The sequence below is a fragment of the Asparagus officinalis genome, chromosome 2, assembly GCF_001876935.1.
Source record: "Asparagus officinalis chromosome 2, Aspof.V1, whole genome shotgun sequence".
In the NCBI taxonomy this organism is placed as follows: Eukaryota; Viridiplantae; Streptophyta; class Magnoliopsida; order Asparagales; family Asparagaceae; genus Asparagus; species Asparagus officinalis.
This window is the reverse complement of record NC_033795.1, coordinates 15985495-16013489: the sequence shown is the minus strand read 5'-3', so window position 1 is coordinate 16013489 and position 27995 is coordinate 15985495. Positions and strand designations below refer to the sequence as shown.

Genomic DNA, 27995 nt, shown 5'->3' with positions numbered 1-27995 from the left:
GAAATAAGAAGGTAAGAGGGGGCGTATGCAAGGGGGCCGCGTGGGAGGTGGGGAGGAAGAGGAAAAGTTGGGAAGATGTAAAAAAAGAGAATGGAAGAGATGATGGGAAAGATGAGGGAAGAGACTGCAAGAAGGGTGCTTTTTATAAACTTTTAAATATTTGAAAAGGTTGCGGGGGTGGTTTAAATGCATTAATTTTTTGGCTTGAAAATTAAGACAAGCATATTTACCACCGTATTTGTGAGTATTTAGGCTAGAGTATCGTTAACCTCAGTTATTAGGCTAGAGTGTTCAAATGTTTAAATGATGTCAGTTTTTATATTAATATAGTATTTTAACCTTCTTTTATTATAATGACAAAGGGAAGCTGAAAGAAGGAAGAGAGCGATAGCAATGTAAAAAGTCATTGGCTGGGATTACTAAAATCAACCAAAAAAAAACTAGAAATCCTAAATTATTTTTTTAGTGGATTATAACCCAAAATAGCCCGCTCAAAAACATGCTTACCAAAATAAACTAGCGCCTCGTTTGGTACGCGGGAATGAGTGGGAATGAAATTCAATTCCAACTCTTTATTCATGCGTACCAAACACGACTTGTTTTTAGACGCTAGAATTGCTATTCTCACTTCTTATCAATTCCCATTTTATGTGGGAATTGTCATTCCCAATCATTTAATAAGGAATTGATATTCCCACTTAAGTAAGAATAAAATAATCAAATAATTTTTTATTATATCCTACTTAACAGATACGAATAGATATAAATTCTCATATGAAAAAATACTTTTATAGAAATAATATCATTAGCTACTCGTACAAATATACAAATAGATGTAAAATATTAAAATACTATTATTTGTTCGACTTTGCCCTAGTTCCATCGCGTCTACAGTAGAAAAAAATCTCGTCTTCGACTCAACGCGGCTCGGTTAGGTAACAATTATTTCTTTTTAAAATATGTATGTGTGGCTAATCTTTACCTAATCTTTACAATAACTTTTTATCTTTTGGCGACTCGATTGCGTAATCTGTTGGCAATTAAGTAATTAAATATTTTATCTTGGGATGTATGATTTAAAGTTCCATTGAAGCATATATATCTAATCTTTTTAGTAATTTTTTCAAACACTCACAACAAGAAATAATGTGCTTAATTGATGAGTGTTTGCGTCGGAAATTGATTTCTTCATTATCATTGAATCTGTTACAACCGTTTATCGATTACAAATTAAAAAAAACTCGATCTTTTTATAAGATCTACTTAAACAATGAAAAAAATAAACAAATACAATCTCCTTAAAACACACGCAACGGACGTTTATCACCGGCTGCTTCGCGTGGGATCTTTGCTTGTGCCGGGGACGCGTTAGTTCGTAGACCATCGCAGATCAGATCCGGTTGATAGAATGATTATTTAAAGCTCTTACTTCACAAAAAAAGTAATCGCATAAGTGATAATCTCGACCAAGCGATATTACGACTCTTCTCGAGAACAAACCAAGTTTGATCCGGAGGAAAGGTGAAACGGGCCTCAGATCTTTCGAATAGCTCCCTTTTTATGCTGAAGTTCGCTAAGATTTGCTAGCCCTCCTCTGAGAAATTTGTGCTCCACTCTTCAATTTGATAGCACCTCGCCCTCTGATTTCAGACCCTTGCAAATGAAGGCCCTAGGCTTGTATTTATAGGCTTCAGTTACAATACTTTAGGATAGGAATTGATTATTTGACCTCATCTACAATTAATAACTTTAAAATAGTTGGGAGGCTCTAAAATAGAAGAATCCCGTAAAAACCGTCAAAAACCATCCAAAACCGCGTTTTCGACGTTTCTGGGCGCGAGACACCTCACGGTGGCTCANACCCATGCGAGCCACCATTTGGTGGCTCAGCCTTGGGCCGAGCCACTGGCTTTGGCCGAGTCGTTTTGACGCGACTCAGCCACCAGGGGCTTTTCCGGTTTGTTCGGGTTGGACTTGTTTTGTCGTTACGCGCATTTTATCGTTTCGTTGACTTGTACGCTTCACCAATTCGCTTCATGCGTTTCGTTAGCTTGGAGGTGGCCAGTGTGCGTGTTGGCCACTTGGAGCTGGCCGGTGAGCGCACGGGCCACTTGGAGTTGGCTGGTGAGCACGCAAGCCACTTGGAGGTGACTGATGAGCGTGCGGGCCACTTGGAGGTGGACGGTGAGCACGCGGGCCACTTGGAGGTGGCTTGTTGCTACGTCATCAACAGTTCGCCGATTTGCTTCATGTGCTTGTCGACGTCAGATAATCCTCCTTGATTCGGATAATGATGTTTATCGTCTTCTCTCCGTCTCAAACTGTGTACGAGAACCTATAGGTAATTTTTGATGCCTATAAATACCCACTCCAAAGAGTTTCAGTCTCGTCTCTTTTATAGAAGAGCCTAAAATACTTTGGATGTGGTAGGCCCAACCTTCAGTCGGTGTAAAAGGACCTATAATTGACTTTAGTTCTTGACTTCTTTAATTCTCAGTCTATTCAGTATTTTGTCAAATAGTTAAAATTCTTCCGGCACTGCGTTTATCGTCTGACCATTGTCGAAGTCTCAAATTGAAACTGGTGTGTTAACTTCTGATTTTAGCTCATATCGTTGAGTCGACGTTGAACTGATTATCTTCGTCAGGAATTCGTATCTGAATTACAGTTGAACTCCTTGGGATTATCTTTTGTTTCAGAGTTGATCTGAGCCTTGTTTTGGCGAGAATTGACGACGCGTTGACTGGCATTGTCTTTGATTGCAATGTGTTAATCTGTGTTGACCTTCATTGCAACAAGTTTAAAGTCCTTTGTGGAAACTTCGGCTGGAATTGATGTTCTCCCGGGTGTTCAAGTCACGAGACCAACTGATGAAACTGGTGCGTCAGTGGCTATCGTGCTTATAGGATTTTTAGGAAACCCTTAGCCATAAACGGGTTTGACGGGCCTTTACCGACTAACGTTTGAGTCGGGCTAGCATACGGATTGTTTAAGTCCATTCGGCAGGTGACGTTATGCTATGAGAATGAACTCTCTTAGACTTGATGCTATGATATTGAATATATAGACTTCGTCATTTATCACGGGAATAGACTACCCGACAACGTATGTTAGGCGCAGACTTTAGGATTTTTGGCAAACCCTCAGTCATCAACGGATTTGATATGCATTTACTTGTTACCGTTTGAATCGAGCTTGCGTGTGAATTACCTAAATCTAGTTCACATGTAACGTTGTGCTACGAGAATGAACTCTCTTAGACTTTGTGCGATGATATTGAATAAATAGACTTCGTCCTTTTTGTAGACTTATCTCTATTCAGGGATTGAGATAATATCCCCCAGACGTGAATCCTGGCGTTCTTTTCATGAAGAAAAGGTTAACCGGCAACGCTTGTTAGACGTTGACTTATCTCTACTTAAAATTTGAGATAAAATTCCTCGTGCATGTAAGGCACCAATTTTGGTATTATTAATAATGACCTGCCACGATGTCGAATACGTGGACTTTTGTCCTTTTTACGGTGAAAGACTAACCGACAACGCATGTTAGGCACTAACTTATCCATACTTAGGATTCAGGATAAAATTCCCCGTGCGTGTAAGGTACGGAATTTGACGTTATTAATAGCGGTCTGCCATGATGTTGAATACTTGGGATTTTGCCCTTTTTACGACGAAAAACTAACCAACAATGTGTGTTAGGCACTGACTTATCCCTACTTAGGATTCGGGATAAAATTCCCCATGCGTGTAAAACATGGATTTTGGCGTTATTAATAACGGCATGCCACGATGTTGAATATGTGAGTTTTTGTCATGTTTATGGTAAAGGACTAATCGGTAACACGTATTAGGCGTTGACTTATCCCTACTTAGGCTTCGGGATAAAATTCCCCACTTAGATTCTGGTGTCTTCTTCACTCAACGAAAGACTAAACCGGCAACGCGTGTTAGGCATTGACTTATACCTACTTAGGATGCGGGATAAAATTCTCCAGACTTAAATTCTAGTGTCTTCTTCACTCGGCAAAAGACTAAATCGGCAACGCGTGTTAGGCATTGACTTATCTCTATTTAGGATTCGGGATAAAATTCCACGTGCGTGTAAGACACGAATTATGACGTTATTGATAACAGTCTGTCACAATATCGAATATGTGGGCATTTGTCCTTTTTACAGTTAAATACTAACCGGCAACGCGTGTTAGGCGTTGACTTATCTCTACTTAGGCTTCGAGATAAAATTCTCCAGGTATGAAATGCATGAATTTTTGATGCTACGTTGTTGAATACGTAGACTTGGTCATTTTAACGGGAGCGGATCACCCTACAACATGTGTTAGATGCAGACTTATCACTATTTAGGTATCGAGATAAAGTCCCCCATGTGCGTAAGGTATGGATTCTGACGTTGGAAGGTGGTGTCTTCTCTTGGGGCAAAGACGAACCCGATGCTAGAGAGAAAATTTTTATATTTTATCTCCAGATGCAAAAGAAACTCAAAGTGGAATCTTCACTTTAAAAATTCGGATAACTCTAACTGTCGGAAAGTTTGATTACCTAATCTGAAGGTGGATTTCTCGTTTATCGAGAGTGAACCCTAATTTTGGCCCTAACTTTGGGAAGATTTGACCAAGTGGGATATTTGAGATGACCCTAACTGTAGGAAGGTTTGATCGCTGGATTTAAAAGTAGACCTCTCATTCATAAAATGAATCGAAAGGGGATTTAGGCTTTGGTCCTAACTATAGAAAGGTTTGACCAAGAAACAGTGGGAGTGAAAATAGAACTAACACTGGGAATGTTGACTCGTACAAATCACTTGGTGGGTTTTTTAGTGTCAAGTGGCTAGGACTTAACATGAAGGAATTTGATGATTGCCATGGATCAGCAGCTTGAATTTTTAAATACCGTGTTGAGATTTTGATATTAGGAGTGTTAGGTGCACAAACACAGTGGGTGTTTGAATGGACTCAGTCGAAAGAATTTTGGTGGACCCACTGTTAGTTAATTTAATCAGTGAGGAACTTTATAGTGGAGGATCGTGAATCATCAAGCACTCCACATTTATATCGTGGGAGTTTCATGAGAGAAGATTGATCGAATGAGATCATTAAATCTCATCTTAACGAAAGAGTGCTCGAAAAGTCATAGTGGGAGGGTTTTAATCATCTTGGAAATGATTAAGTAGCCATAGTGGGAGGTTCTTAATCATGATTAAGAATGAATTATTCTGATGATTGATTTTTATCTTGAACAATCAGTTTTGGGTTATCCTTAAGAATATCATGTATATCATTCCACAGGAACTTCCCGTTAAATGTAGGGAATAGTTTAGCCTCATATACTAGTTAGAGATATGGGAGAAACAGTTTAACCTCTTATACTCATCGGAGGAAAGGGTTCTCATTCGGCTTATTTCGGCGTTATAATGTCGTCGTCAACCAATGCTTGAATATTGTTCTTGAGAGTGAAGCAAGTCTTGGTGGGATAAAGGATCCTCATGTGGTACGCACAGTACTTTGGATCCAAAATGTTGTTAGCTTCTTCCTGATTCATAATAGGTGACAGCTTGATTTTGTTATTTTCAAGGAGGTATTTGAAGATAGCTAGAACCTCTTCATCCTTGAAGAATTACTCTTTTTAGAATCCCGGATCCAGAGTCCTTCGCTGCTTCTGAGGTTGTTGTTGTGATGTCTGATTAGCGTCAACAGCTACTGCAGGTGCCTTTCCCTTACTATGAGAAGAAAAATTCGAGTTCGGAGGGTTGGTCGTTGGTTGGCCTCTTTCAAGCTTTTTTCTTTTGAGAAAGCGTTCGGCATGTTCCCCATGCAATTTTAATTCTTTCCATGTTATGGATGGCACGACCCCCAGGACTTCCAGCACATCAATGGAGAGATTGTTGTGGCATGTCTGTAAGATAAATTCATCTATAACAGGATCCCTGTAATTCATTGCCTTGTTATGAAAGCGTTTAACAAAGCTACTAACTGACTCCCCATTCTTTTGCTTCTCGTCCAAAAGGGCTCCAATCGACACTTCGGTGTCATCGTCAAAGAAGTTATTGAGGAACGAGTTTTTCATATCGTTCTAGTTGTTGATACTTCCTAACTTGAGACGGTGGTACAAATCGAAGGCAGTCCTACGAAGGGTGCTAATAAATGACCGGACCATCAAATGTTCATTGCCGGAGATCACACCCAGGTGAGAATTAAAGTAAATTAGGTGTTGAGTAGGTGAGCCCTTTCCGTCGAACGACGTGAAGTTAATTAGATTGAACTTCGCCGGATACGAGATTGACTCCCACTCCATTGGGTAAGGACATGGAATACCAGTCTTCTTTACCTCTTGAGCAAACATCAGTGCGTTGATCTTGCTCTCTAGGTCTTTCATTTTCTCGTCCTCGCTCGCATTTTCCTTCGGGAAATTTCGGGGAAGAATAACTGGACCACCCCCAGCATTATCATCCTCGGTAGGACCACCCCCAGCATTTTGGTCAACAGGAGGGGTATCAGCGTTGAGATTCTCATCCGCTTCTGAATCGCTATCTACCTAATTAGTAGCGTTATGACAACTAGATTCACCAATCTGATTTGATAAGGCTTGAATCTGTTGATCATGCAATTCCCTTATCCGTTGCACAGTCATTTTCATTTCAAATTTGAAATTCTCTTTCTGCTTGGCTAGTTCTAGGATTTTGACCATTCGTTCAGCATTGATCATGAACGCCTCACGAGATTGTCCTGTGCTGGAGAGTGTATTGTCGGAAGCGACCACGGAGTTGACGTCTAACATTTCATCCTCCGAGGATAACCCTCTGTTCATCCGTTGATAATCCCTCGGTAGGACCACCCCCAGCATTTTGGTCAACAGGAGGGGTATCAGCGTTGAGATTCTCATCCGCTTCTGAATCGCTATCTACCTAATTAGTAGCGTTATGACAACTAGATTCACCAATCTGATTTGATAAGGCTTGAATCTGTTGATCATGCAATTCCCTTATCCGTTGCACAGTCATTTTCATTTCAAATTTGAAATTCTCTTTCTGCTTGGCTAGTTCTAGGATTTTGACCATTCGTTCAGCATTGATCATGAACGCCTCACGAGATTGTCCTGTGCTGGAGAGTGTATTGTCGGAAGCGACCACGGAGTTGACGTCTAACATTTCATCCTCCGAGGATAACCCTCTGTTCATCCGTTGATAATCCCTTAGTCTGATAGTTCTGGATCGTAGCCCAGTTATACGCTGGAACACCTATTGAAAAGGATTGGGACTGAAACTTCGCGTTGACTTCCCTTTATCGGCCACGTTGATGGCGACTTTTAGGAGTTCATCTTCTTGAACGGTCGGTCTTCTCTTGCGGAAACGCCTTGGCTTGGGCTTCGATGTTTTAGTGGAGAGTCTTTCAAATATCGAGACCCTCCGTGGAGCAGTCTTGGGCAGCAACATTTTGATAATACTAACTCGATTAACCTCTCACAAGGACAGTAAGAGTTCGATTCTGGGATACTTCTCTTTCGAGATTTCTTCGTACACCCAATCTGATAATACAACTCATCGGCTTTGTGGCCGGAGCAACCTATCAGCTGTTGATTTGATTCCCCAGGTATGACGTGGTCATGTAACAAAAGCCCGTCTCCTTCTGGGTATGTAACGCCTTGTTGGCATTCGTAGGAGTCGCATGTTTAGATCCACCCTCTTGCGAGTGTGGAATCTGAATGGGCTCTTGAACTTCGACACATAACCGCAAGCGCACGGTTATCGGGATTTTCCCTCCATGGGAAGGCTTTGACTTGAAGGGAGTGCGTGTATGACCCCTAGCTTGAATAGCCACTCGGGACTCATACGCCGGACCTAAGCGTTCTTTGATCAGAAGTTTGTCTCGATCCCCGTACAAAGGACCAAGGCGATCCATGACCCAAAGGTACTGGACCAACTTGAACAGGAACGGAAGCGGACATGGAGTCAAAAATGGCTGCGGGAGGCAAGGCAAGTGCCGTCCAGGCTGAACTGGCTCGGCCATGGCGCGGGCCAGCTTAAGGTGGCTCGGCCTTGGAGCTTAAGGTGTCTCGGCCTTGGCCGAGCCACCATTGACTGACTCGCGATTTTCGGGTGTCTAGGCACTTGTCCGAATCGCTGTTTTGGATTTTGGCCTCCATTCTTGGCGTGGTTTTGGTGGTTTCTTGGCCACCTTATCCTCCTTCGTCTCTTGCACGCAAGCGACGCTTTTGGATGCGCTCATCGAGAGTTGAACGAGTCCTTTTGATACGGACCCATTCGCTGGCCGGTGGCTTGGAGGATGGGCCATTTGCTTACCGTTGAGGTGTTTGGCGCTCTCTGAACTTCGGATCCGTGTGATAACGGATCCTGTCAACCGGCTCCAAGGACTTGGCAAGCTGACATGCGAGACATTGGCGTTGATTCTGACGAGCCCTTTTTGTCAAAATTAGCGCGCCTTCGTTAAACAACTCCTGGACTGAGTAGGAGTCGTTGTGATCTGAAATCTCGGCTTCATTAGACACCGGAGGAGCATTGTGAGGGGCTGCCTTAGCAACAATTGTGTGAGAGTCACCTTGAGCCTTCTCTGCTACTGATATCTTCTGTACTTGCGGGACGAGGAAGATCTTGAAGAGGATGAGGAGAGGTGTTCCCCAAACTTGGCCTGGTCGAACTCGTACTCGACCTCTTCTTCAACCGGGATCTTGATCCGTGGTTGCGGCACGACAGTTTCGGCAAAGAGACTGTTGGCTCCCACTATGGTTGCCAGCGTGTTTGCGTCGGAAATTAATTTCTTCATTGTCATTGAATCTGTTACAATCGTTTATCGATTACAAATTTAAAAAAGAGAAAAATTGATCTTTTTATAAGGTCTTCTTGCACAATGAAAAAAGAAACAAATACAATATCCTTAAAACACACTCAATGGACGTTTATCACCCGCTGCTTCGCGTGGGATCTTTGCCTGTGTCGGGAACGCGTTAGTTCGTGGACCGTCGCAGATCAGATCCGGTTGACAGAATGACTATTTAAAGCTCTTACTTCAAAAAGGAAGTAATCGCAGGAGTGATAATCTTGACCAAGCGAGATTACGACTCTTCTCGAGATCAAAACCAAGTTTGATCCGGAAGAAAGGTGAAACGGGCCTTAGATCTTTCGAATAGCTCCATATTTATGCTGAAGTTCGCCAAGATATGCTAACCCTCCTCTGAAATTCGTGCTCCACTCTTCAATTTGACAGCACATCGCCCTCTGATTTCAAATCCTTGCAAATGAAGGCCCTAGGCTTGTATTTATAAGCTTCGGTTGTAGCGTTTTTAGGATAGGAATTGATGATTTAACATCATCCGCATTTAATAATCACTTAACCATGTTTAGGGATAGCTTCAAAACAGTTGGGAGGCTCTGGAACAGAAGAATCCCGTAAAAACCATCAAAAACCATCAAAAACACGTTTTCGGCTTTTCTGGGCGCGAGCCACCTCACGGTGGCTCGGCACTGTGCAAGCCACCATTTGGTGGCTCGCATGTGGCTCGCGCCATGTGCAGCCACCATTTTGGTGGCTCGCATAGTGGCTCGCGCCATGCCGCAGCCACCATTTGGTGGCTCAGCCTTGGGCCGAGTCACTGGCTTTGGCCAAGTCGTTTTAACGCCACTCGGCCACCAGGGGCTTTTCCGGTTCGATCGGGTTAGACTTGTTTCGTCGTTACGCGTATTTCGTCGTTTCGTTGACTTGTACCCTTCACCGATTCGCCTCGTTTGTTTCGTTAACTTGGAGGTGACCGGTGAGCGTGTTGGCCACTTGGAGCTGGCCGGTGAGCGCGCGGGCCACTTGGAGGTAGCTGGTGAACACGCGGGTCACTTGGAGGGTGCTGATGAGTGTGTGGACCACTTGGAGGTGGTCAGTGAGCACGCAGGCCACTGGAGGTGGCTTGTTGCTACGTCAGTGTGGACCACTTGGAGGTGGTCAGTGAGCACGCAGGCCACTGGAGGTGGCTTGTTGCTACGTCATCAACAGTTCGCCGATTCGCTTCATGCGTTTGTCGGCGTCAGATAATCCTCATTGAATCGGATAATAACGTTTATCGTCTTCTTTCCGTCTCGAACTGTGTGCGGGAACCTATAGGCAATTTTTGACGCCTACAATGAAATTGAAACTTTATGCTTTAATTAGAGGTTAACATGTTTTCTATTCCTTCAAACTTTCTAGGTTAACATGTTTTCTATTCCTAATCAATTTTTTTGTAAGTTAAAAGTGTATTAGAAATTTCATAGAAATTTTATATACAAACTAAAAGTTAACAAGTTTTTCCAATCCTTCGAATTTTAGTGTTTTCTTCTGATCTCTCTCTTCATGCATGCATATGGAATTCAGTCGTAAATCATGTAGCATGCATGCATATGTAATTCAACCTATTGTATACGCGTGTGCACAGTGATGCTAGTAGCATTAGCTGCTCGTACAAGTAATAGACATGCAACATTACAAGTTAGAAATATGAAATTATAATTATTTAATAATAAAAAATTATTTTTATAAAAATTATTTTTCAATTAGTAAGCCAAAAGTCTGAAATTGTTGCTAAGACGATGTATCAAAATATAACTATCAACTAAAAAATTATTTCTATAAAAAAAAATATCATTTCTATAAAACTTATTTTTCTAAAAAAATAAATTATTTAGTCATTTTTAAAATATTTTTTATGTTTTGAAAATTCTGTGTTTTTGTAAGCGCATTATTAGAAAACTAAATTTTATTCTCACTTATGAACAAATTATATCAAACATGAGAATGAAAATAAGATTGTCACTCCCGTTTTATTCTCTAAACGCGCTCAAACATGAGAATGAGAATGTGCATTCCAGTCCTATATCTATTCCATTTCATTCTTACATTCTTTTCATTCTCACTTGATTCCATATTCTCGCGTACCAAACGAGGCGTAGATACCATTGCATGATAGAAAATAAGAATGGTTAGCAATTTTTTTTAACTTCCTAGTTACTCTTCAGGATTCAACGGTTATAAACATTCACACGTATACAACACCACATTTCTACAGCTACTAGGTTTTATACACGTGCAATGCACATGGTTAAATACGATAATTAAGTATTTTTAAATTATTTTCTAACTAAAATTTGTTCATCGGTTCAACTTTAATAGTTTATGCTCACTTTTACCTCTAAACTTTAATAATGCGATATTCTTTTTTTTACGTCTGTTTAAATAGGCTACACCCAATTTTAAATTTTCATGTTAATATTTAGATTGATAAAAAATAAATATAATTTAAAACTAATTTAAAATTTTATATTATTTTGACTGACATGATATCAAACTTTACTTAAGAAAGTAAAGTATTACAAAAGTAAAAAATATTAAAATAATGTTATACATACAATGAAGATGAATATTTAAAACCAATAAGATAAAATTATTGGTTAAAAGTATAATAAAACGATACAAAAGAAAATATAAAGTTTGTTCTTAATCATTGATAGACTTCATAAAAAATTATAAATTCTAAAACTTTTTAGGTTTTTTGCAATACTTTACGTATTATAGTACGTTAGCTGCGTATAATTTCTTTATCTTACCAAACTAATACCATGAAAATATTTTATATATTTTATTATATTATTTTTTTTTAAAATTGTTAAACTATAAATAATTCACATATGATTAAGATAGGATATAATTATGATTAGGATAAATTAAGATATAAATAAAATATTTAAGATAGGATATAATTATGATTAGGATAAATTAATATATAAATAAAATATTTAAAACAGTAAAGTATAATATTGGCCATAACAAGATTCTTCCAAGCTTGTACTTTTAAAGGGAGTATGATAATAACAAAAAAAAAGTGGCACCTAGTTTCGCTAACGAACACGCATCAGCCACTAATCTATCAAATATATTACATGACGAGAAACATAGAATTCTGCAAAATTGCATTGCTTTATGCACAAACTACACTACCGTGAATTCAGCCCAAGCTGTAGGCTCAACTCGCTAAGGCTTCCAACCTCAGCAACAATGCCCATATCCTCACCTGCTTGAGGAAACAACTGCAAATATTTATCATCATCATCAAATTCCTCAGAATTTTCACCCTCCATGTCACAGATTTCACCCTCTTCCAGTTCTTCCGGCTCCTTGTAATCAGTTTCACCCTCCATGTCACAGATTTCACCCTCTTCCAGTTCTACCGGCTTCTTATAATCAGTTTTGATCCCTTTCTCGCCTCCTGGACAAATAGATGATGTCTTCGACCTCGGAATCTCATTCGTGAGTTTATTCTCATTCGAGGTGGGATGCTCTAAAACAGAATGTGGAGATGTTGAGTAATCAGGAGATTTTCCATCAAGGGATTCACCCTCTTCGTCTCCTAAATGCTCATTATGTGCCTCCATCCTTTGAATCTCTTCTCGTGCGCCACTTGCCTTTGAAAACTCTTCTTTATCTCTTGAACGCTCATTAGATGCCTTAATCCTCTCAATCTCCTCTTCCGCTTTGTTTGACTTTAAACCCTCTTCTTCATCTCCTGCATACTCAATAGATACCTCCGTCATTTGAATCCCTTCTCTTGCTTCAGTTGGCTTTGGACGAATGTCAGCAGATGAAGTAGATATTAAAGCTTGCCTCCTTCTAAACGCTCCCCAGAGATAGTACTTCCCAAGAAATCCTAAAATGAAATAGTAAAGTATTAGCCTGAAACATTCAGGACTTTAATTTTATCTGAACCTCCAACTAATAGAGAAATCTACATGACGACTTCTGAATTAGCTAGTAGTATAACCTACAAGTTTCCATGTCGGGTGCATGTGAGAGAAAGAGATTGTTAGCTACATGATCTTTCGAAACCAAATAAAACTTAAAACTGAATTGCACTTAAATACCATAAAGTTTCCCAGCTCTGTCACCTTATATAGACAAGTTTTATTTTGTGAGACAAAAATATCATAAGTTGTTAAAAAATTAGAAATGTTTACCATCGATCATGCAAATGTGAAATTTTCACCCGAATATTTCTTTTATAACACTTACATGCTAATTTTAGAGATTTTTAACTATTAATATTTGTTAAATTTGCTACTAAATAAACGTTAAATGGCACTTATACATCAATCAACACTAAATGGCACTTACATATCTTATTGTTTCGCTCTTGTAGCACTTAAATACCCTAAAAGTTACAAAGCATAGCAAAAAAAATACCCTGAGGTGGTAAATGATTGAAGTGTGTTGGCCATGTCAGAAAGAAACTTGATTGGACCAAAATGCCCCTCCCTGGATTTTGGGAGAGGGTTAGGTAAAGTAGTAAATACTACAATGAATGAGGGTAAAAAAAACATTTTCTCACGTGACCAGCATGTGGGAATATTCCAAGGTATATTCTCACCAGCCATATTCTCATGGCTGGCTGGTTAAGTGAAGGGTAGTAACTTGCACAAGTTTACCAACTTGGGGCATTTTTGGCTACTTTTTTTAAATTGCAGTATTTAATTGCTACAAGAGTGAAACGATAAGGTATATAAGTGCCGTTTAACCTTAAATCAATCAAAATTCTTTTTTAATTTTATTTTAATTCTACTTTTAAATAAATTTGGGATGTCTAAAAATAAATTTAATAGAGAGAGGTATAAAATTAACATGTTAGTAACACATGAGAACATTTAGTTGAAAATTTTTACATTTGCATGATCGTGGGTATTATTAACATGCCAATTGTTTAACTACTCATGGTACTTTTCTGCCACAAAATACAACTTGCAATATATAAGTGACAAAAGCCAAGAACCATGTGGTATTTTAAGTGCAATTTAGCCTAAATTTTAATGGTACACAACTGATTGCTCGACTACAATAAGTTTGTGCAACATCAATTGCAATTTGATCATGTTCAGTCATTTCACTTCTTATGGAGGACCATCATGGGTTAGATCCACCTTCACCAAAGTGGTGTCAAGTGACACCACTTTGGTCAAGGAACAACAAGACGTCACCCCAACTTAAAACCACCAAAAAAAACCACTATAAAAGTAGAAAACCCAGTTAGAATGTAAAACTAGGGTACGGGTACGGGACACGGTGAATTTGTAACACTTAGGGTACAAGGACACGGCTATATAATTTACATAAGATCAATATATTATAAGAAATATATGTAAAGTGTAGAATAAACGTCCAATAAGCATATAAGGAGTGATTTTATTTAAGACGTGTATTATATAGTTGAGCATACACCCGAATAACTGTGTTCATATATTCAAGTGTCCCAGAATATTCAGTAATACGGGTATGGGTACGCGTCAGGTACGAGTACAGCTTCATATTAAAGTCCCCAGTTAACAAAGTATAACCCTCAACCCTCACAATGTCTTCAGAGTTTTGGTGTAAGGTTCTGTTGCAAGTGTGGAGACTAACATTGTTTCAGAGCAAACTACCAAATTCAAATCCCAACGGCCAAGAATTTAATGCGGCTTTTAATACACACACACAAATGCTGCAGTGTGAGTCCTGTCTTCGACCCATATAAAGGGCGCTCAACCCGCGGGGCATAAAATATAAAGTATAACTCTGAACCCTCACTATCACTTCAGAGTTTTAGTACAGTTGCCAGGATTTCGACAAACCCCACTAATAAACTAAGTGTGATCATTCACAAAAGATGGTTGAGACTAAAAAACATAAGATTTATGATTTGATGTATTTCCTTTTGAAGATTTGATTCCACCCGTGGCTACGATAATTGTTAAAAGAGTTTTTTAGCGACGTAGTTGATAAAGAGCAAGTTGCAAAGTAGGATGTGTGGTGAATGGTTCAATGATTGCTTAGTGACATAATAGATTGAGAAAGAAAATATTTGACAGTATTATCTACTTTTTTCAAAATATGAAAACTTGTCGGGGAACAATTATAGTTTTTTCTAATTATCAATCATATAGTGGCACCACTTTCATATAATCCAGGATCCACCACTGAGGACTGTAACTTTTTGCTACTCTATAACTAGAACATGCTCCAGCATTCTCTATTTTAATTGAATTAAGGTTTAAAAATCATAAATCTTAAGGCCATGTCTACTCAATTGAAGAAAGTTCTAGTTACCAGAGCAAAAACTTACTGTGGCTGTGTCTGGGTAATATCGTAGAGGAAAAGACGAGCAGCTCAACTTCACCGAGCATACACTTAAATAAAAGATCCTTCTGAATCGCATCATCAACTAGATGATCACACATGGGTTCAATCCTGCAATACAAATGCAATTAGCAAGGCTACAAAAAGAATTAGGTAGCCTGGGCACCAGCCTCAAGGTTAGAGCCTAAGCAGGCTCTAGATAGTTTTCCTTTTTTAGTTAAAATAACTAATAATAATAAATGTCAATATTATAGAAGGCACTAGGCATCGCTAGGCGTTGGATTGGCGGCTACCGCCAAGGTGGATTTCTTGCTTTATTTAAGTAGTGGTGAAGATTTTCTCAAAGTCAGAAGAGGTGGAGAAGCATTCATAGTTAGTGGAGGTCAGAGAATTTCGGAAATTAGAAAACATAAAGGCTGCTGCCGAGGAAAATATGACCAGAGCCTAGGCCGTGAAGTCCACATAAGCGCTCCTAAAATTTAGGTGGCAGGCCCAGGTACCCCTAGGCCTAGTTGGGAAGCCTAAGCAGGCTATGCGCAAGCTTTTAAAAACATTGGCAGTTAGACAGAAAAATTATTAATTACGTTTCTAACAAGGAGATAGGATTAGAACCAGCCAGGCGTACATTTTGCCTCCCGGTAAGAAATAGAGACCAATTTTTTCATCAGTTGGAGGAGAATTCTTGAAACTACTAGGACAAAATTCAAGCCTTGAAAGCCTTTCCATGTGAAGAACTGATGGCAATAGCTTCGCAGCGCGATATACCCTTTGACATGCCATACTTGACAAATGTGCTGTTAATGGACCATATTTGTCATCTCCAAAAGATATATATCCCCTGTCATTAAAAGATAAAATAGTGAGAAACAGTTCGCATCAAATTACATTACACAATGCTCAAGGATACCCACCTCCATACATGACCAGCAATGGGTTGTGCAATTGAATAAAGATGTTCATTTGATTGACCATGTCGGACCTTTTCTAGCACTGTTGCTTCAGAAGTACATACTTCTTCATGCGTAACAATCCGAGACCCAATTGTGATTTCATCGGAGGAAACAGTGTGTTGTAATGGAGGTGAAGCCAAATTTTGTTCAGATGATAGCTCGGCAGCTTTCTTGGTTGGAGAATGATTATCTTGGACCTTTTCCTGCACTGCAGCTTCAGAAGTTGATGTTTTACGTGCATCAATCTGAGACCCAATTGTTACTTCATCACAGAAGACTGTGTGCAATGGTGATGAAGCCAATACTTGCTCAGACGGTAGCTCTGAAGCTTTCTTGGTTTGAGCATGACCAGCACAATCATCTTGGACCTCTTCTTGCACTGTAGGTTCAGAAGTAGAAGTTTTATGTGCAAGAATCCGTGACCCAATTGTGACTTCATCAGAAGAAACAGTGGGCAATGGTGGTGAAGCCAAAATTTGTCCAGATGGTAATTTTGTAGCTTCCTCGGTTAGAACTTGATCAGGTTGAAGTTTCTGGTCAAGGGAGTCCTCATCTGCTAAAATCAATCTTCGTCGTTTTGATTTCCTACCTTCGCCCTCATCTGGAGATGTATACAGACTGACTTCCCTCACAATCTGCAACAGAATCAAGAAACAAACCCGTAACTTCTCATGCACCTCTTACTGTATGAGACTCTAAAATTTTCTTCAGGACTTCAAACCAATTTACCGTATTATTCTCTGTGTAAGGAACGAACTTGCCACGACTAGACTTCTGTCTTTTATTTTGAGAGCTCAGATTACTGTCAGAATGTATCTGCTGTTCAATGTGTTCAGAATCATCATTGGTTATGTTGAAAGATCTAGGTCTACATAGTTCACAAATCCAACCACTTTTCTCGACTATTGGAAATTCAGTAAGGCAATATCTGGAAATTTCAAAGCAAATATTAACAAAAAGGAATACATTAAAAGGCATATACTAGCTCAAGAACCTCTAAGGTGATAGTATACACCTAGTTAAATTAAATGCAGAAATGAACAACATACATATGCTCAACAGAAGTTCTGCACTCCCTGCAACGAAGAAAGAGCTGGGGGTAACCAGTAACGCCACATTTGTGACAAATAGGTGGCTGCCAGAAAAAAAAATTCAAATAACTGTGATAAGTGCCTACATATTAATCTTATTTCTGTAGAAATTGCAGTAAATATCTTAACAAACTAATAAAAAAAATGAAAGACACTAAAATAGAGAGTCGATCAATAAGAAATTTAAAATGTAAATGTATTGAATTTTAGTATTTTACGTAATATAAAGCTAATCCAAGGAAGCATATACTGGTAGTACAATGTTAAATAACCAGCTTCTATAACATGACACAATATGCTCATTGCTCACTAGTTTTTAAGCAGTGGTACAGCAGAAATGCAGATGCATCTGAACAGTCGAATTATTTGAAGACTAGGTAACAAACTCCAAGAGACTCCATTGCAATCTAAATAACGTAGAAGGATGATTACGGCCGAAAACTTATGAAAACTAAGAATCGCAGAGATGTACTCATCTCGTACAAGCTTCTAACCCAATTACTTTTCAAATTTGATATGGATGGATCTCTAATTCTATTGAAGTTACTTTCCTGTTTTATAAGCTAGTAATTTCTATGTAAGAGCAAAAGTTTGTTCCATGTAGACGACAGAATCACAACACTAAGAGAAATTGAGAATTTAGATTTTTTTTTTCTCATTCCCAGAAGACTTTTATCTATTTTGAACCATGTGGATACTCAAATTGATGACCAATGCCATCCATCTTGTTCAGTATGCAACCAAACTCTCCTTAGATGAACTTGGAAAGTTCAGATGGATCAAACTAGTCTAATGTGCTAATCTTTCAGATTAAGTAAAAGTCTTCCATACTGTCATAACTGAGTGATTTAAACTAATCAAATTTTTATTCGCATAGATCATGTAGTTTGAAAATCAAGATGCAAGATACCCATAGTCAAATTAGGTAAGTAATTGAACCATCTCATAATAAGAATCTCATTTCACCATCTCATTGTAGTATAGGAAGAATGGATAAAAAGTAGAGTTCATTTTTCCAAACGAGCTACCAAGATATGGACAAGTGGTATCATTTTCTGGAACATCCCGACCAGCTGTAACTAGTGGCATAGTTGTTTTAAACATCCCCACTAGGTGAGACTAGCAGTATCATTGCTTTGAACATCCCGACCAGGGGCACCACCTTCAAGGAAGGTGTCATGTGACCACCTTCCTCCAGGAACACAAACCGGCCAATTGGCCTTACTAACCCAGCCCTATATCCAATTACCCACTAGAACTTACAAGGGCGGATGGAAATGGTAAACTATTTCCTCTCGCAAAATGAAATTATCAGTCTTGTTCTCCGTGATACCCACATTTAATTGTTCCATGACAGGTTGTAAAAAAGTAATGGGCTTATAATATTGGTCATTGGAATAAAGTGCAACAATAGCTAGTCATCTTTGAGAGTGATTTAAGCCAAACAAAATTTTGCAATCAGTGATTCTTTTTACAAATCCTAGATCCAACACAGATCCCCGACATAGCTGATATATCATCTGGTGTCTTTTTACAAAGCTTGCTGCAAAAAGATAAAGGTATCATGTAATTTACAACTTTTAGCAATTTTTGAGTGATATATCATGATATTTCCAATGTACTAAATGACATTTCAGCCTAAAAATCAGCCAAAATGTTGCATTTACATAAATAACCAGCAAAATGGTCCAATTCAGGTCTACATCCAGACAAATATTTTCTTTTGTAAATAGCAATAAACAAGAACTAGGGCTAAAGAATTGAGACCAAATTCTTTTGCAAAAGCTTTGAAAAAGGCCACCTTTCTCCACAATATTATGTGGTCCATTGAATATGAGTATCTATGGTACATGCAAACATTATCTGATATGAAACTCCGATATTTATAAACGGTGGGTTTGGATACAAAAGAAGATAGGGGAGGGGAAAGGGAGGGGGTGCAATAGAACTAATTGTTTTTGGGGACACAACGAGGAGAGAAGGGTATGCTATGATTTGTGTTTGTTTAAAGTATAGGAAGGGAGGTAAACTATATGAAAAATATGACTTAATTCTAGGGATAATCTTGCAATTTATAAATCACTTAAAACTCAACTCCTCCGTCCCAATACATCCACTAAGGAGGGTAAAGAAAGTGAAGGAATTTGCTTCTTTTTAACCATTACCTATGTTGCATGGGTACGGTTACGGATACCAGTACAAGAATGGGACACGGTAAATTTGTAAAAGGCAGGTACGGGGACACAGCTACATAAATATATATACATACAGATTATATATTGGAATTAATAATTTGCATTAGGTTATTAGTGTTTTCGTTCACATGTTATGAGAATTTAAATCTCTATAACCTTTCTATAACATCTTTATGTTCCTTTTATTATGCGGATTGTAAGTTGGAAAATTGCTACTTTTTAAACTAGACATCCAAATGATCCTTTAAAATCATAATTCGGAACCTAACCTATGTCCAACAAGTTTCAAGAAGTGGATGTGATGTGTAGAATATATGATCAAAAAAATGTAAGGCAAGTCTTTTAATTTAGAACTTGTATCGTATAATTAAGTGGATGCCCGAATAAATGTATGCATATATGCAAGAAGTGTCCAAGGAGTTGGGGTACGGATACGGGTCAGGTACGTGTCGGGTATAGGTACATCACTTAGAGGTACCCAAGTAACATAGACCCTTACAACCCTTCCCCTCACTAAAAACATAAACACACAATTTAAGATAGTTAACATTGTAACCTTCTCAACTACTCCCCTCCCCTCTTAAATAAAAGCTATCAAACCCACCATAAATATCTCAAGTATATCCTTGCTATTTTCCATCCAATTTGAAACTACTATGTTTGACATGTCTCAACAACTATTAGTTAGAACACTAGCGACGATGTCTGTCCCACAAGTCACATTCAGCCTCGTAATCTATTCTCTTGGTAACTCATTAACTAAATAAGGAGATGGGTCTATGAATAAGCCCTAAAATGGATATGAACAGTGTTTTCAAAGGCCTGCGCCCTCGCTGCGCCTCATGCGTCGTACGATGCGGGATGGTGGCGAAGTGCCCCACTTCTGATGCAGCAGTGGCTTTTGCGGCTTGCGTACATCCTTACTTTGTGCAGAATGCATATAGTATATATCCCCATATAGTTTTGTTTGTTAACGTTTCAATTGAGTCTTTATGCTTGATATTTCATATCCCAAAAAAGCAAAATAAATCCATTAGGCTTTTTTAGTAGCCTTCAATTGAGGATCATTACTAATCATTTGCTTATATATTAGTCTTGATTTAACATTTTATCTGAAATTTTATGAATTTTGCTCCTATGTTGGGTGTAAGCATTAGAAATTAAGGCATTATATTGTGATTTTGTGGTAAGATACTATTTATCATGACATTTTTCATGTGAATTCTAAAAACATGTTCTTTCGCGCTTGATTATATATTTTGAAAATTTATGTGGCCGATGTGCGCCTCGCATCACTCGGGCGCGCGTATCGTGTTGTGTCTAGCACATGTGTAAGTAAAGATCATTTGCGCCCCACATTGTACCTCGCGCATTGATAACACTGGATATGATGATAGTAACTCACTTTAGTAAATGGCTACAGAAAGAAAAAGGCAACTCGTGAGGTCCTTCCACTACTCATATAGAAGTCGATTAGAGGTGCAAACAAATTAGAATATAATACAAATATGATATTATAGTCATATGAGCTTACCAATCACGGATACAGATGTGTGTATGTCTCAATACGGAAAACTCATATATCCATATCCGCCAAATCAAATACGGATACTTATCAAATAAGAGAATATATATGGATACAAAAGGGATTCAAAGAAAATATATAAGGTTGAAACATATATAGGTCATGTGATAAAAAAAGTGCATTAACATATTCAACTAATATGAAAAGCTAAGATCAAATTTTTGGGTTATTAAAACTAACCTGACCATCATCTACCGATCCAAATAATTGCACTTGTGTGATTGACAAATATTCAAATATACACTATATGTTTGTATTTGTATTTATATCCTATCAGATATTGATATTTAGTTTTAATATTCCTAGCCTAACGGATAGGATTATGTCCTTACACCCCTAAAGTAGATGGACCTCACCACTTCAATAGATTGACAACTCAATTTTGGTGATAAGGTGAAAGTTTAAACTTAATATCCACATACATATACGTAGAGTTAAGCCAGGCTATTATTACTAGTATCAATATGCTGATATCACCAACACAATTTTGAAATTTGGAATAAAAAATAAAAAATTCAACCTGGTAGATGAGATCTGCTACATTTTAATTTTTTAGAGTCAAATTTTCAAAGATTATAACGAATCATAAAACAATGGATGAAAAATTAAGCAACTTTGTCAAAATTCTGAAATATTGATGTTGATGAAATATTATACACAGATTAATAATGTTGAAATTTTTTAAATCTTAATTTATAGATAGTTCATGTAGAGTATAGCACTATCTATCAGTTTGAATTTTCATTTTTGGATTCTGAAATTTATAGATAGTTCATATGTAGTAGGCAATATCTATCAGATTGAATTCTTATCTTTGGGTTCTAAATTTAACAAATAATATTTATAAATGTTTAATTTTTTTTATATACTTACATGTGCATAAATTATTTGTCATCATCAAAAAGGGGGAGAATGTTGGATATCATGTCCCCAAAATATAGTTTTGATGATAACAATTTATTCACTATGTGTATTATTGTGCACTAACATATCAATACAAAGATCAACTTCAAATAAACTCAAGATATGTGAACAAAAGTGCAACATGAGCTCAAGGCAATATGAAGTAAAGAAGATGAAGTGCATAAACGTCATAATGTAATTTTCATATTTTTTTTACTTAGATTTATTGTACAAGCTTTGTTCACTCACAACACATACACACATAGAGTTTAGAACACACTAACACATGCTTAGTGTGTGATTAACAATAAAAATTTTCTATGTTAAACATTAGAGTTTATAGTTAAAGAATGAGTCTCAAAATAATTCATTTATATCATTTTCACCGCTTAGTAGTCGACCAATAAGACTAGTAGTCGACTACTAAAGCCTTAGTCAAAAATATAAGTTTCTATCAAATTACAGTGTAGTCGCCTAATAGTGATAGTAGTCGACTAGTAAAGACTCGGACAAAATTCCAGTTTATGTAAAATTACAGTGTAGTCGACTACTAGAAGTTATAGTCGATTACTAAGAGTTAATTTCGTATTTCAGACTTTCTGTCTTTACAGAGTAGTTGACTAATGACCAAAGTAGTCGACTACTAAGAAATATCCTGACTTCACAGAGTCTGTATGAACTTGGAGTAGTCGACTACTAAGGGTTATAGTCGACTACAGAGACAGTTTTTCTGACTGTTTGAAGTTTGAATTACTGACTGATTATAGGCGTTTTAATCCATTTATTGGGTTTAAAAACTTGTCTTTTCAAGGGGTATAAATAGGTATTAAGTTCAGTAATTGCTTATCATCGATCCTATCCATAAGCTTTATAACATTTGTGCATTCTCATGAGTTCTAAAATTTTAATTTTTGCCAAGTGTAGAGAAAAAGTGATTTCTGAAATAGCCATTGATCTTCATCATATATTCAAAGTGATTAGGCATTGTTTAGAGATTAAAAAGGTTCCTAAACCACTGCTGCACTTCACTACACATTCAAGGCTTATAAGAATTTTGTTCTTGCTTCAAGGAAAGTTCTCTCGGGTGTGAGGTGATCTCTTGGTGTAGAGATTATGTACAATTTGCATAGTCTTACAAATTGGTCAGGTTTGCTTTTGATTTTGTAATAGTTTTTTAAAATCATAGTGAAACTCTCAAGCGGGATTTGTTTGGGGACTGGATGTACACCGGGAAGATAGAACCAGTATAAAACTTGTGTTTGTGATTATGATTTTCTGTGATTGTTGCTATCTTTCTTGCAGTTTATCAACTACTTTACAAAAAAATTTAAAAAAATACTATTCACCCCCCTCTAGTGTTTTAGTGTGTATTAGATCAGATCCTACAGCCCAGGTATAATTGATGCATATATACACATATATACGCAACTATGCATATACATAAAGAAAAATGGGTATCCATGGTAAAAGAACAAAGTTGGTCATTGGTAGTAAGGAGAAAGCATCTCAACCTCTCATCTAAGGTTGTAAAGTTAAGGGGGAAATGTAGCATGAATACTTTCCTTACACATATGTATGCATATACATATACAGTGGAAAATTCTTTATTTTGCAAATGGAAATGTGAAGATCACAATTATTACATATGTGTGTGTGTGTGTATTTACATATATATACCAAGGTTGCTGATAGCGGATCGCGGCGCGTCGCGGCGAGGTACCGCTAAGGCTATATCGAACTATTGCGGTGAAATCGCGGCAAATAGCGCACAATCAAATAGCGGTTAAATTTAAATATATTTAAATATCCTAAATAATAAGAAAATTCATAAAAAATCTAAAAATTCAATTAGTTATAAATTTCTTGTATTATCAATAAATAATAATTAATAAGCTTGTTGTATGAATGAAACTATGAAGAAATTCAAGAAATATAGCATCATAATATGTGTGATAGCGGGTTTAGCCGCTTTTAACAACAGAAATCCGCTTTTAACCGCGAAAATCCGCTTTTAACCCGCTAAAATCCGCTTTTACGCGCTATTTGAATAAATAGCGGATTTTCCCGCTTAAGCCAACCGCGAAACCCCTACGCGTAGTGCTGAAGGGCCGCCACCGCTATTCGCGCCGCTATAGCCCCGCTATTGGCCACTACTATAACACTGATATATACATGCAAGTATACACATAAGTACGCATATACATAAAGAAAAATGGGTATCCTTGGTAAAAGAACAAAGTTGGTCCTTAGTAGTAAGGTGAAAACATTTCAACCTCTCATCTAAGGTTGTAAAGTTGAAAAGAAAAAAAGATGTATCATGAGTACTTTCCATCCAACTAATCTCACCCACATATAGGATTGAGATTCCTCCATCACACAACCAATGTCCAAATCAAAACACTCATTATGATTTATGCATTCTAAAGTTCATATGTATAAAAAAAGGATAAATATAAAAAAAACCTCCAACTTTGGATGATTATCAGATAATCCCCCATAACTCAAAGAATATTAAAAAAACCCTTTTTAACTTTAGAGGTTATTAGAAAACTCCTTTAACTTTAAGGTTTTAATTAAAAAAAACCCACTAAAAGGTTAGGGTGGTTATGGCCTTATGGGCCAAGTCAACCCGTAGGGGCCAAGTAGGCCTACGAGTCGACCCGACCCAACCCGTTATGGGCCATAACTAGCCCGACCCATATATTATTGAGATCGACCCAATCTCCACCTAGGCACGGGCCATGTCGAGTCTGAGGCTAGACTCGGGACCAAAATGCTTAGCCTGACCCGCTTTAACTTCAACTTCGCCTGGCCACGATCGGGCCCAGTCCTCAAACTAAGAGATATCATAGCTTCACATTTTACATTATAACCATTCATTATATTACATTATATCCAATAATCTATTCATTACTCTAATATTACATATATAAAATAAATAAATAAACAAAATTATAGAAAGAAGAAATAAAAACTGAAAGATCTCATAGCTCAAGTCTACGTCTGAAACATGACCTTGTTAGTGCACTCATAAACATCAATTATCATAATATTTAGAGCTTATAAAATAATTAAAAATAAATTAAATATAATCAACAAATATTAATATAATAAATATAACCAAATAATAGTAATTACAAAAAAGAAATAATAAACCCATGGGGTAGTCCGAAATCCAAACCGGCGCGGGCCAAGTCGAACCCTTCACGAACTTATGTCTGCCATGGGCCAAGTTGAGTCCACAGTCAGACCTCAAACCGTGATCCTAATCCCGATCTAAATTGACCCGAACCGATCCATGCCTACCCCTACTTCAAGTTAAATGGAATTTTCTGATAAAATCTTAAACTCAGATGGGAGTTTTCTAATATCCTATACTTAAGGAGGTTTTTAGATATTTTGGAAGTTACGGAGGTCATAATTGTTCGAGGTTGATATTTTGGAAGTTACGGAGGTCACAATTGTAAAAGGTTGAAGAGGGTCTTTTTATATTTAGCCTTAAAAAAAGTTGGAAATTTTCTAAACCGTCTCATAATATAAATTAATTGCCAATGATGGTCCCAAAAAAGGATGATTATTTTAAATGCTTAAATTGTAAGCCATGATCTCAAACCACGAGAATTTTTTTATCTTCTTAAGTTAAATGATGCCAAGATCGTAATGAAATAATTGGATCAATAATATGGATGCGGTAATAAAATGTATTTTAATAGTTACACTTAAAACTTATTAGTTGCCTCTTACTTGTATTATAAACTCTTGTTGTATATGCACAACAACAAAACAAGTATACAAGGCATACATTAAATTTACAAACAAACTAGATAATATTATCATAGATAACTAGACCATAATTAGAAAACAAGACAACTTACAACTAAAAGATAGCAAAGAAACTTGCAACTTTGAAATTGAATTACAAACAACCTAGTACACACTTAAAAAACAAACTTAGAGGACTTAAGAGTTGCTCTTGGAGAGTGGATAACATCCTAAAATGCAAAATTTTACCTAAGTAGTAAAACAGGACCAAAGGAATACAAATTTGTATCTTGCACAGTGGGCTAGACTTTTTGAGTTATAAATAGCATTACATATCTTTTTACGAACCATAGTAACAAAATGTTTCTCACAAATGGAAGTTAATGTTATTTATGGTTGGATGTTAGGGCAAGAGGAATACTAGAAGAAAACTTAAAGACTTTAAGTGATTGAAGCAATAAATAACTTAATTTACAGTTCAAAAGCTAGAGTAAATATGTGACTTATTTTTTGGGGGCTTATATTTTGGTAGCATCCCAAATAAGTTAGTTTTATATTACCAATTTAAAAGCTAATACACCATAGCTTTTAAAAAGGTAGCTTATCAACTCATCTACGTAAGCTACTTTGGGCAAGCAAATTGCTAGTTTGCCCATTCAATTTTTATAATAAATTTAATAAAAAAAAGCCAAAAGCAACCAAAGGCTAATACAGATTAAAAGTTTCTAAAAATAAGGCCCTCTATAGAAATATAAATGTTCTTCATCATTTTAAGGGAGAAAAGAAAATTGTTTAAATTTCAATTTATGTAAGATACCTTGCATGTGAGTTATATCAAGTATTACTTTAGCATGTGAGTTGCTCGGGTATGAAGCCCAACATTTCTATCTTTCCTTTATTAAATGATCATGTGTGCAACCCAATTTTTTGGGTCAAATGACAAGTGTAGTTTCAACATTTGAATCTTTTACTTATTTTAACTAATTTTCCGGTGCACCTAATGCATGCATGACACAATACATTTGTGCATAATAAATATTTTAGTTTAATGCCTGATATTTGATGCTAACATAAAAACTAATTTCAAAACTTAATGAAAACTAATTACAAAACTTCGGTGTCGGACTTTTGAATGTGGAAATGAAGCTCACGCAACCAAAAGTGAGGCTTTTATCGAATAATAGCATAGATTTTTTTTTCTTATTTAAATAATTCCTCTGAACAAATACCCATCCGTTCAATCAGCACCATAAGGCTACTTTCTTCTCTCCATTAATTATAATCTTATCACCTAACCAAATGACGCACTTAACGACAAATTATATTGAGACAAAAGAATAATCAAAATTTTGTCATAAATTAAATATAACGAGTTTAAAATATATTTAAAAACTAAAAAAGGGAGAAAAAGAAGAAAAAAAAGAAACTAAATAAATAAATGATAAAAAAAGCAGAAATATGAAAAAGAAAAACATTAGATGGTAAAAAGAGGAAAGCAAGATCAGAAAATTTTAGGGGAAAAGAGGAAAAAAGAAAAAAAAAGAAAAAAGATAAATTATCTCGGGTAAATTACAATGTTCTACTCCTTTTTAATAGTGACGAGGACCCAAGTATTATTTAAGAGTATATTAGTGGAAATTATAGACGGAACGGAAAATCTTCCCTCAGACCTGACAATTTCCCTAGAGGCTAAATCACATTAAACAAATGCAATAAAAACCTAAAAATATTCGAAATATCAGCACATAACAAGAAAAGCCCCAAGGAAACAAAATAATTTAAGGTTTAAAAAACTTAAAAAAATCAAATAAAAAAGAAAACTTACCATCTCTTTCGACTCCGACTCCCTTTTAGAGTTACGATCCAGCGAACTCAGAATACGACCCAATGGAGAAAGAGAGATCACCTCCATGTCTCAAAGGAATAAGATGGAATCAAACAAAACACCGTTTCCCTCCGCTTCCCTTCTCGTAAACCCTAATTCCCCTCAGTTTCGAATTTTATATAGAGACAAAAAGGCGGTTGCCGAAACTGTTGACGGCCGAGATTTATGCGGCCCGCCGCATGACTGCGTTTTACTGAAGGACGCGTGGCGAGATAAGATTGGTGGAAGGTGGCGTACAGCTGTCGCGCTTATACGTTGCAGCGAGAAATTAGGGAATTTAAACGGCCACGATGATTTAAACGGCCGCGATGATTTGTAACTGATCGTTATTATGGCAGGAGCTTTGCAATAGGTTTCAAAATATAGGATAATATGGAGGACAGATGAGTTGTCCTTCTCCTATTACATAACTAGTTTGCGGTCCGTGCAAAGCACGGTATTTTTTGCTACAGTAATCCAGTTTTTTT

At 37.1% G+C, this 27995-nt stretch overlaps 1 protein-coding gene across 1 annotated transcript; it reads right to left on the bottom strand.

The window, feature by feature from the left end:
- On the bottom strand, positions 11835 to 27641 carry LOC109830384. The gene is made up of 7 exons (XM_020397634.1): positions 27469 to 27641; positions 17157 to 17242; positions 16837 to 17035; positions 16069 to 16742; positions 15783 to 15995; positions 15144 to 15268; positions 11835 to 12701 (listed from the first exon to the last, which is right to left on the bottom strand). Exons 1-7 carry the CDS (start codon positions 27553 to 27555, stop codon positions 11992 to 11994), a joined length of 2094 nt encoding a protein of 697 aa, XP_020253223.1. The 5' UTR covers positions 27556 to 27641; the 3' UTR covers positions 11835 to 11991.

Bases quoted from the DNA above. Each gene is read 5' to 3' on its own strand.
- LOC109830384 (XM_020397634.1), bottom strand. From the start codon at position 27,555: ATGGAGGTGATCTCTCTTTCTCCATTGGGTCGTATTCTGAGTTCGCTG. The intron at 15,996-16,068 runs GTGGGTATCCTT...TTTTAATGACAG, and splicing joins ATTGCTGGTCATGTATGGAG to GGGATATATATCTTTTGGAG. The intron at 12,702-15,143 runs GTAAGTTTTTGC...ATTTCATTTTAG, and splicing joins ATTACCCAGACACAGCCACA to GATTTCTTGGGAAGTACTAT.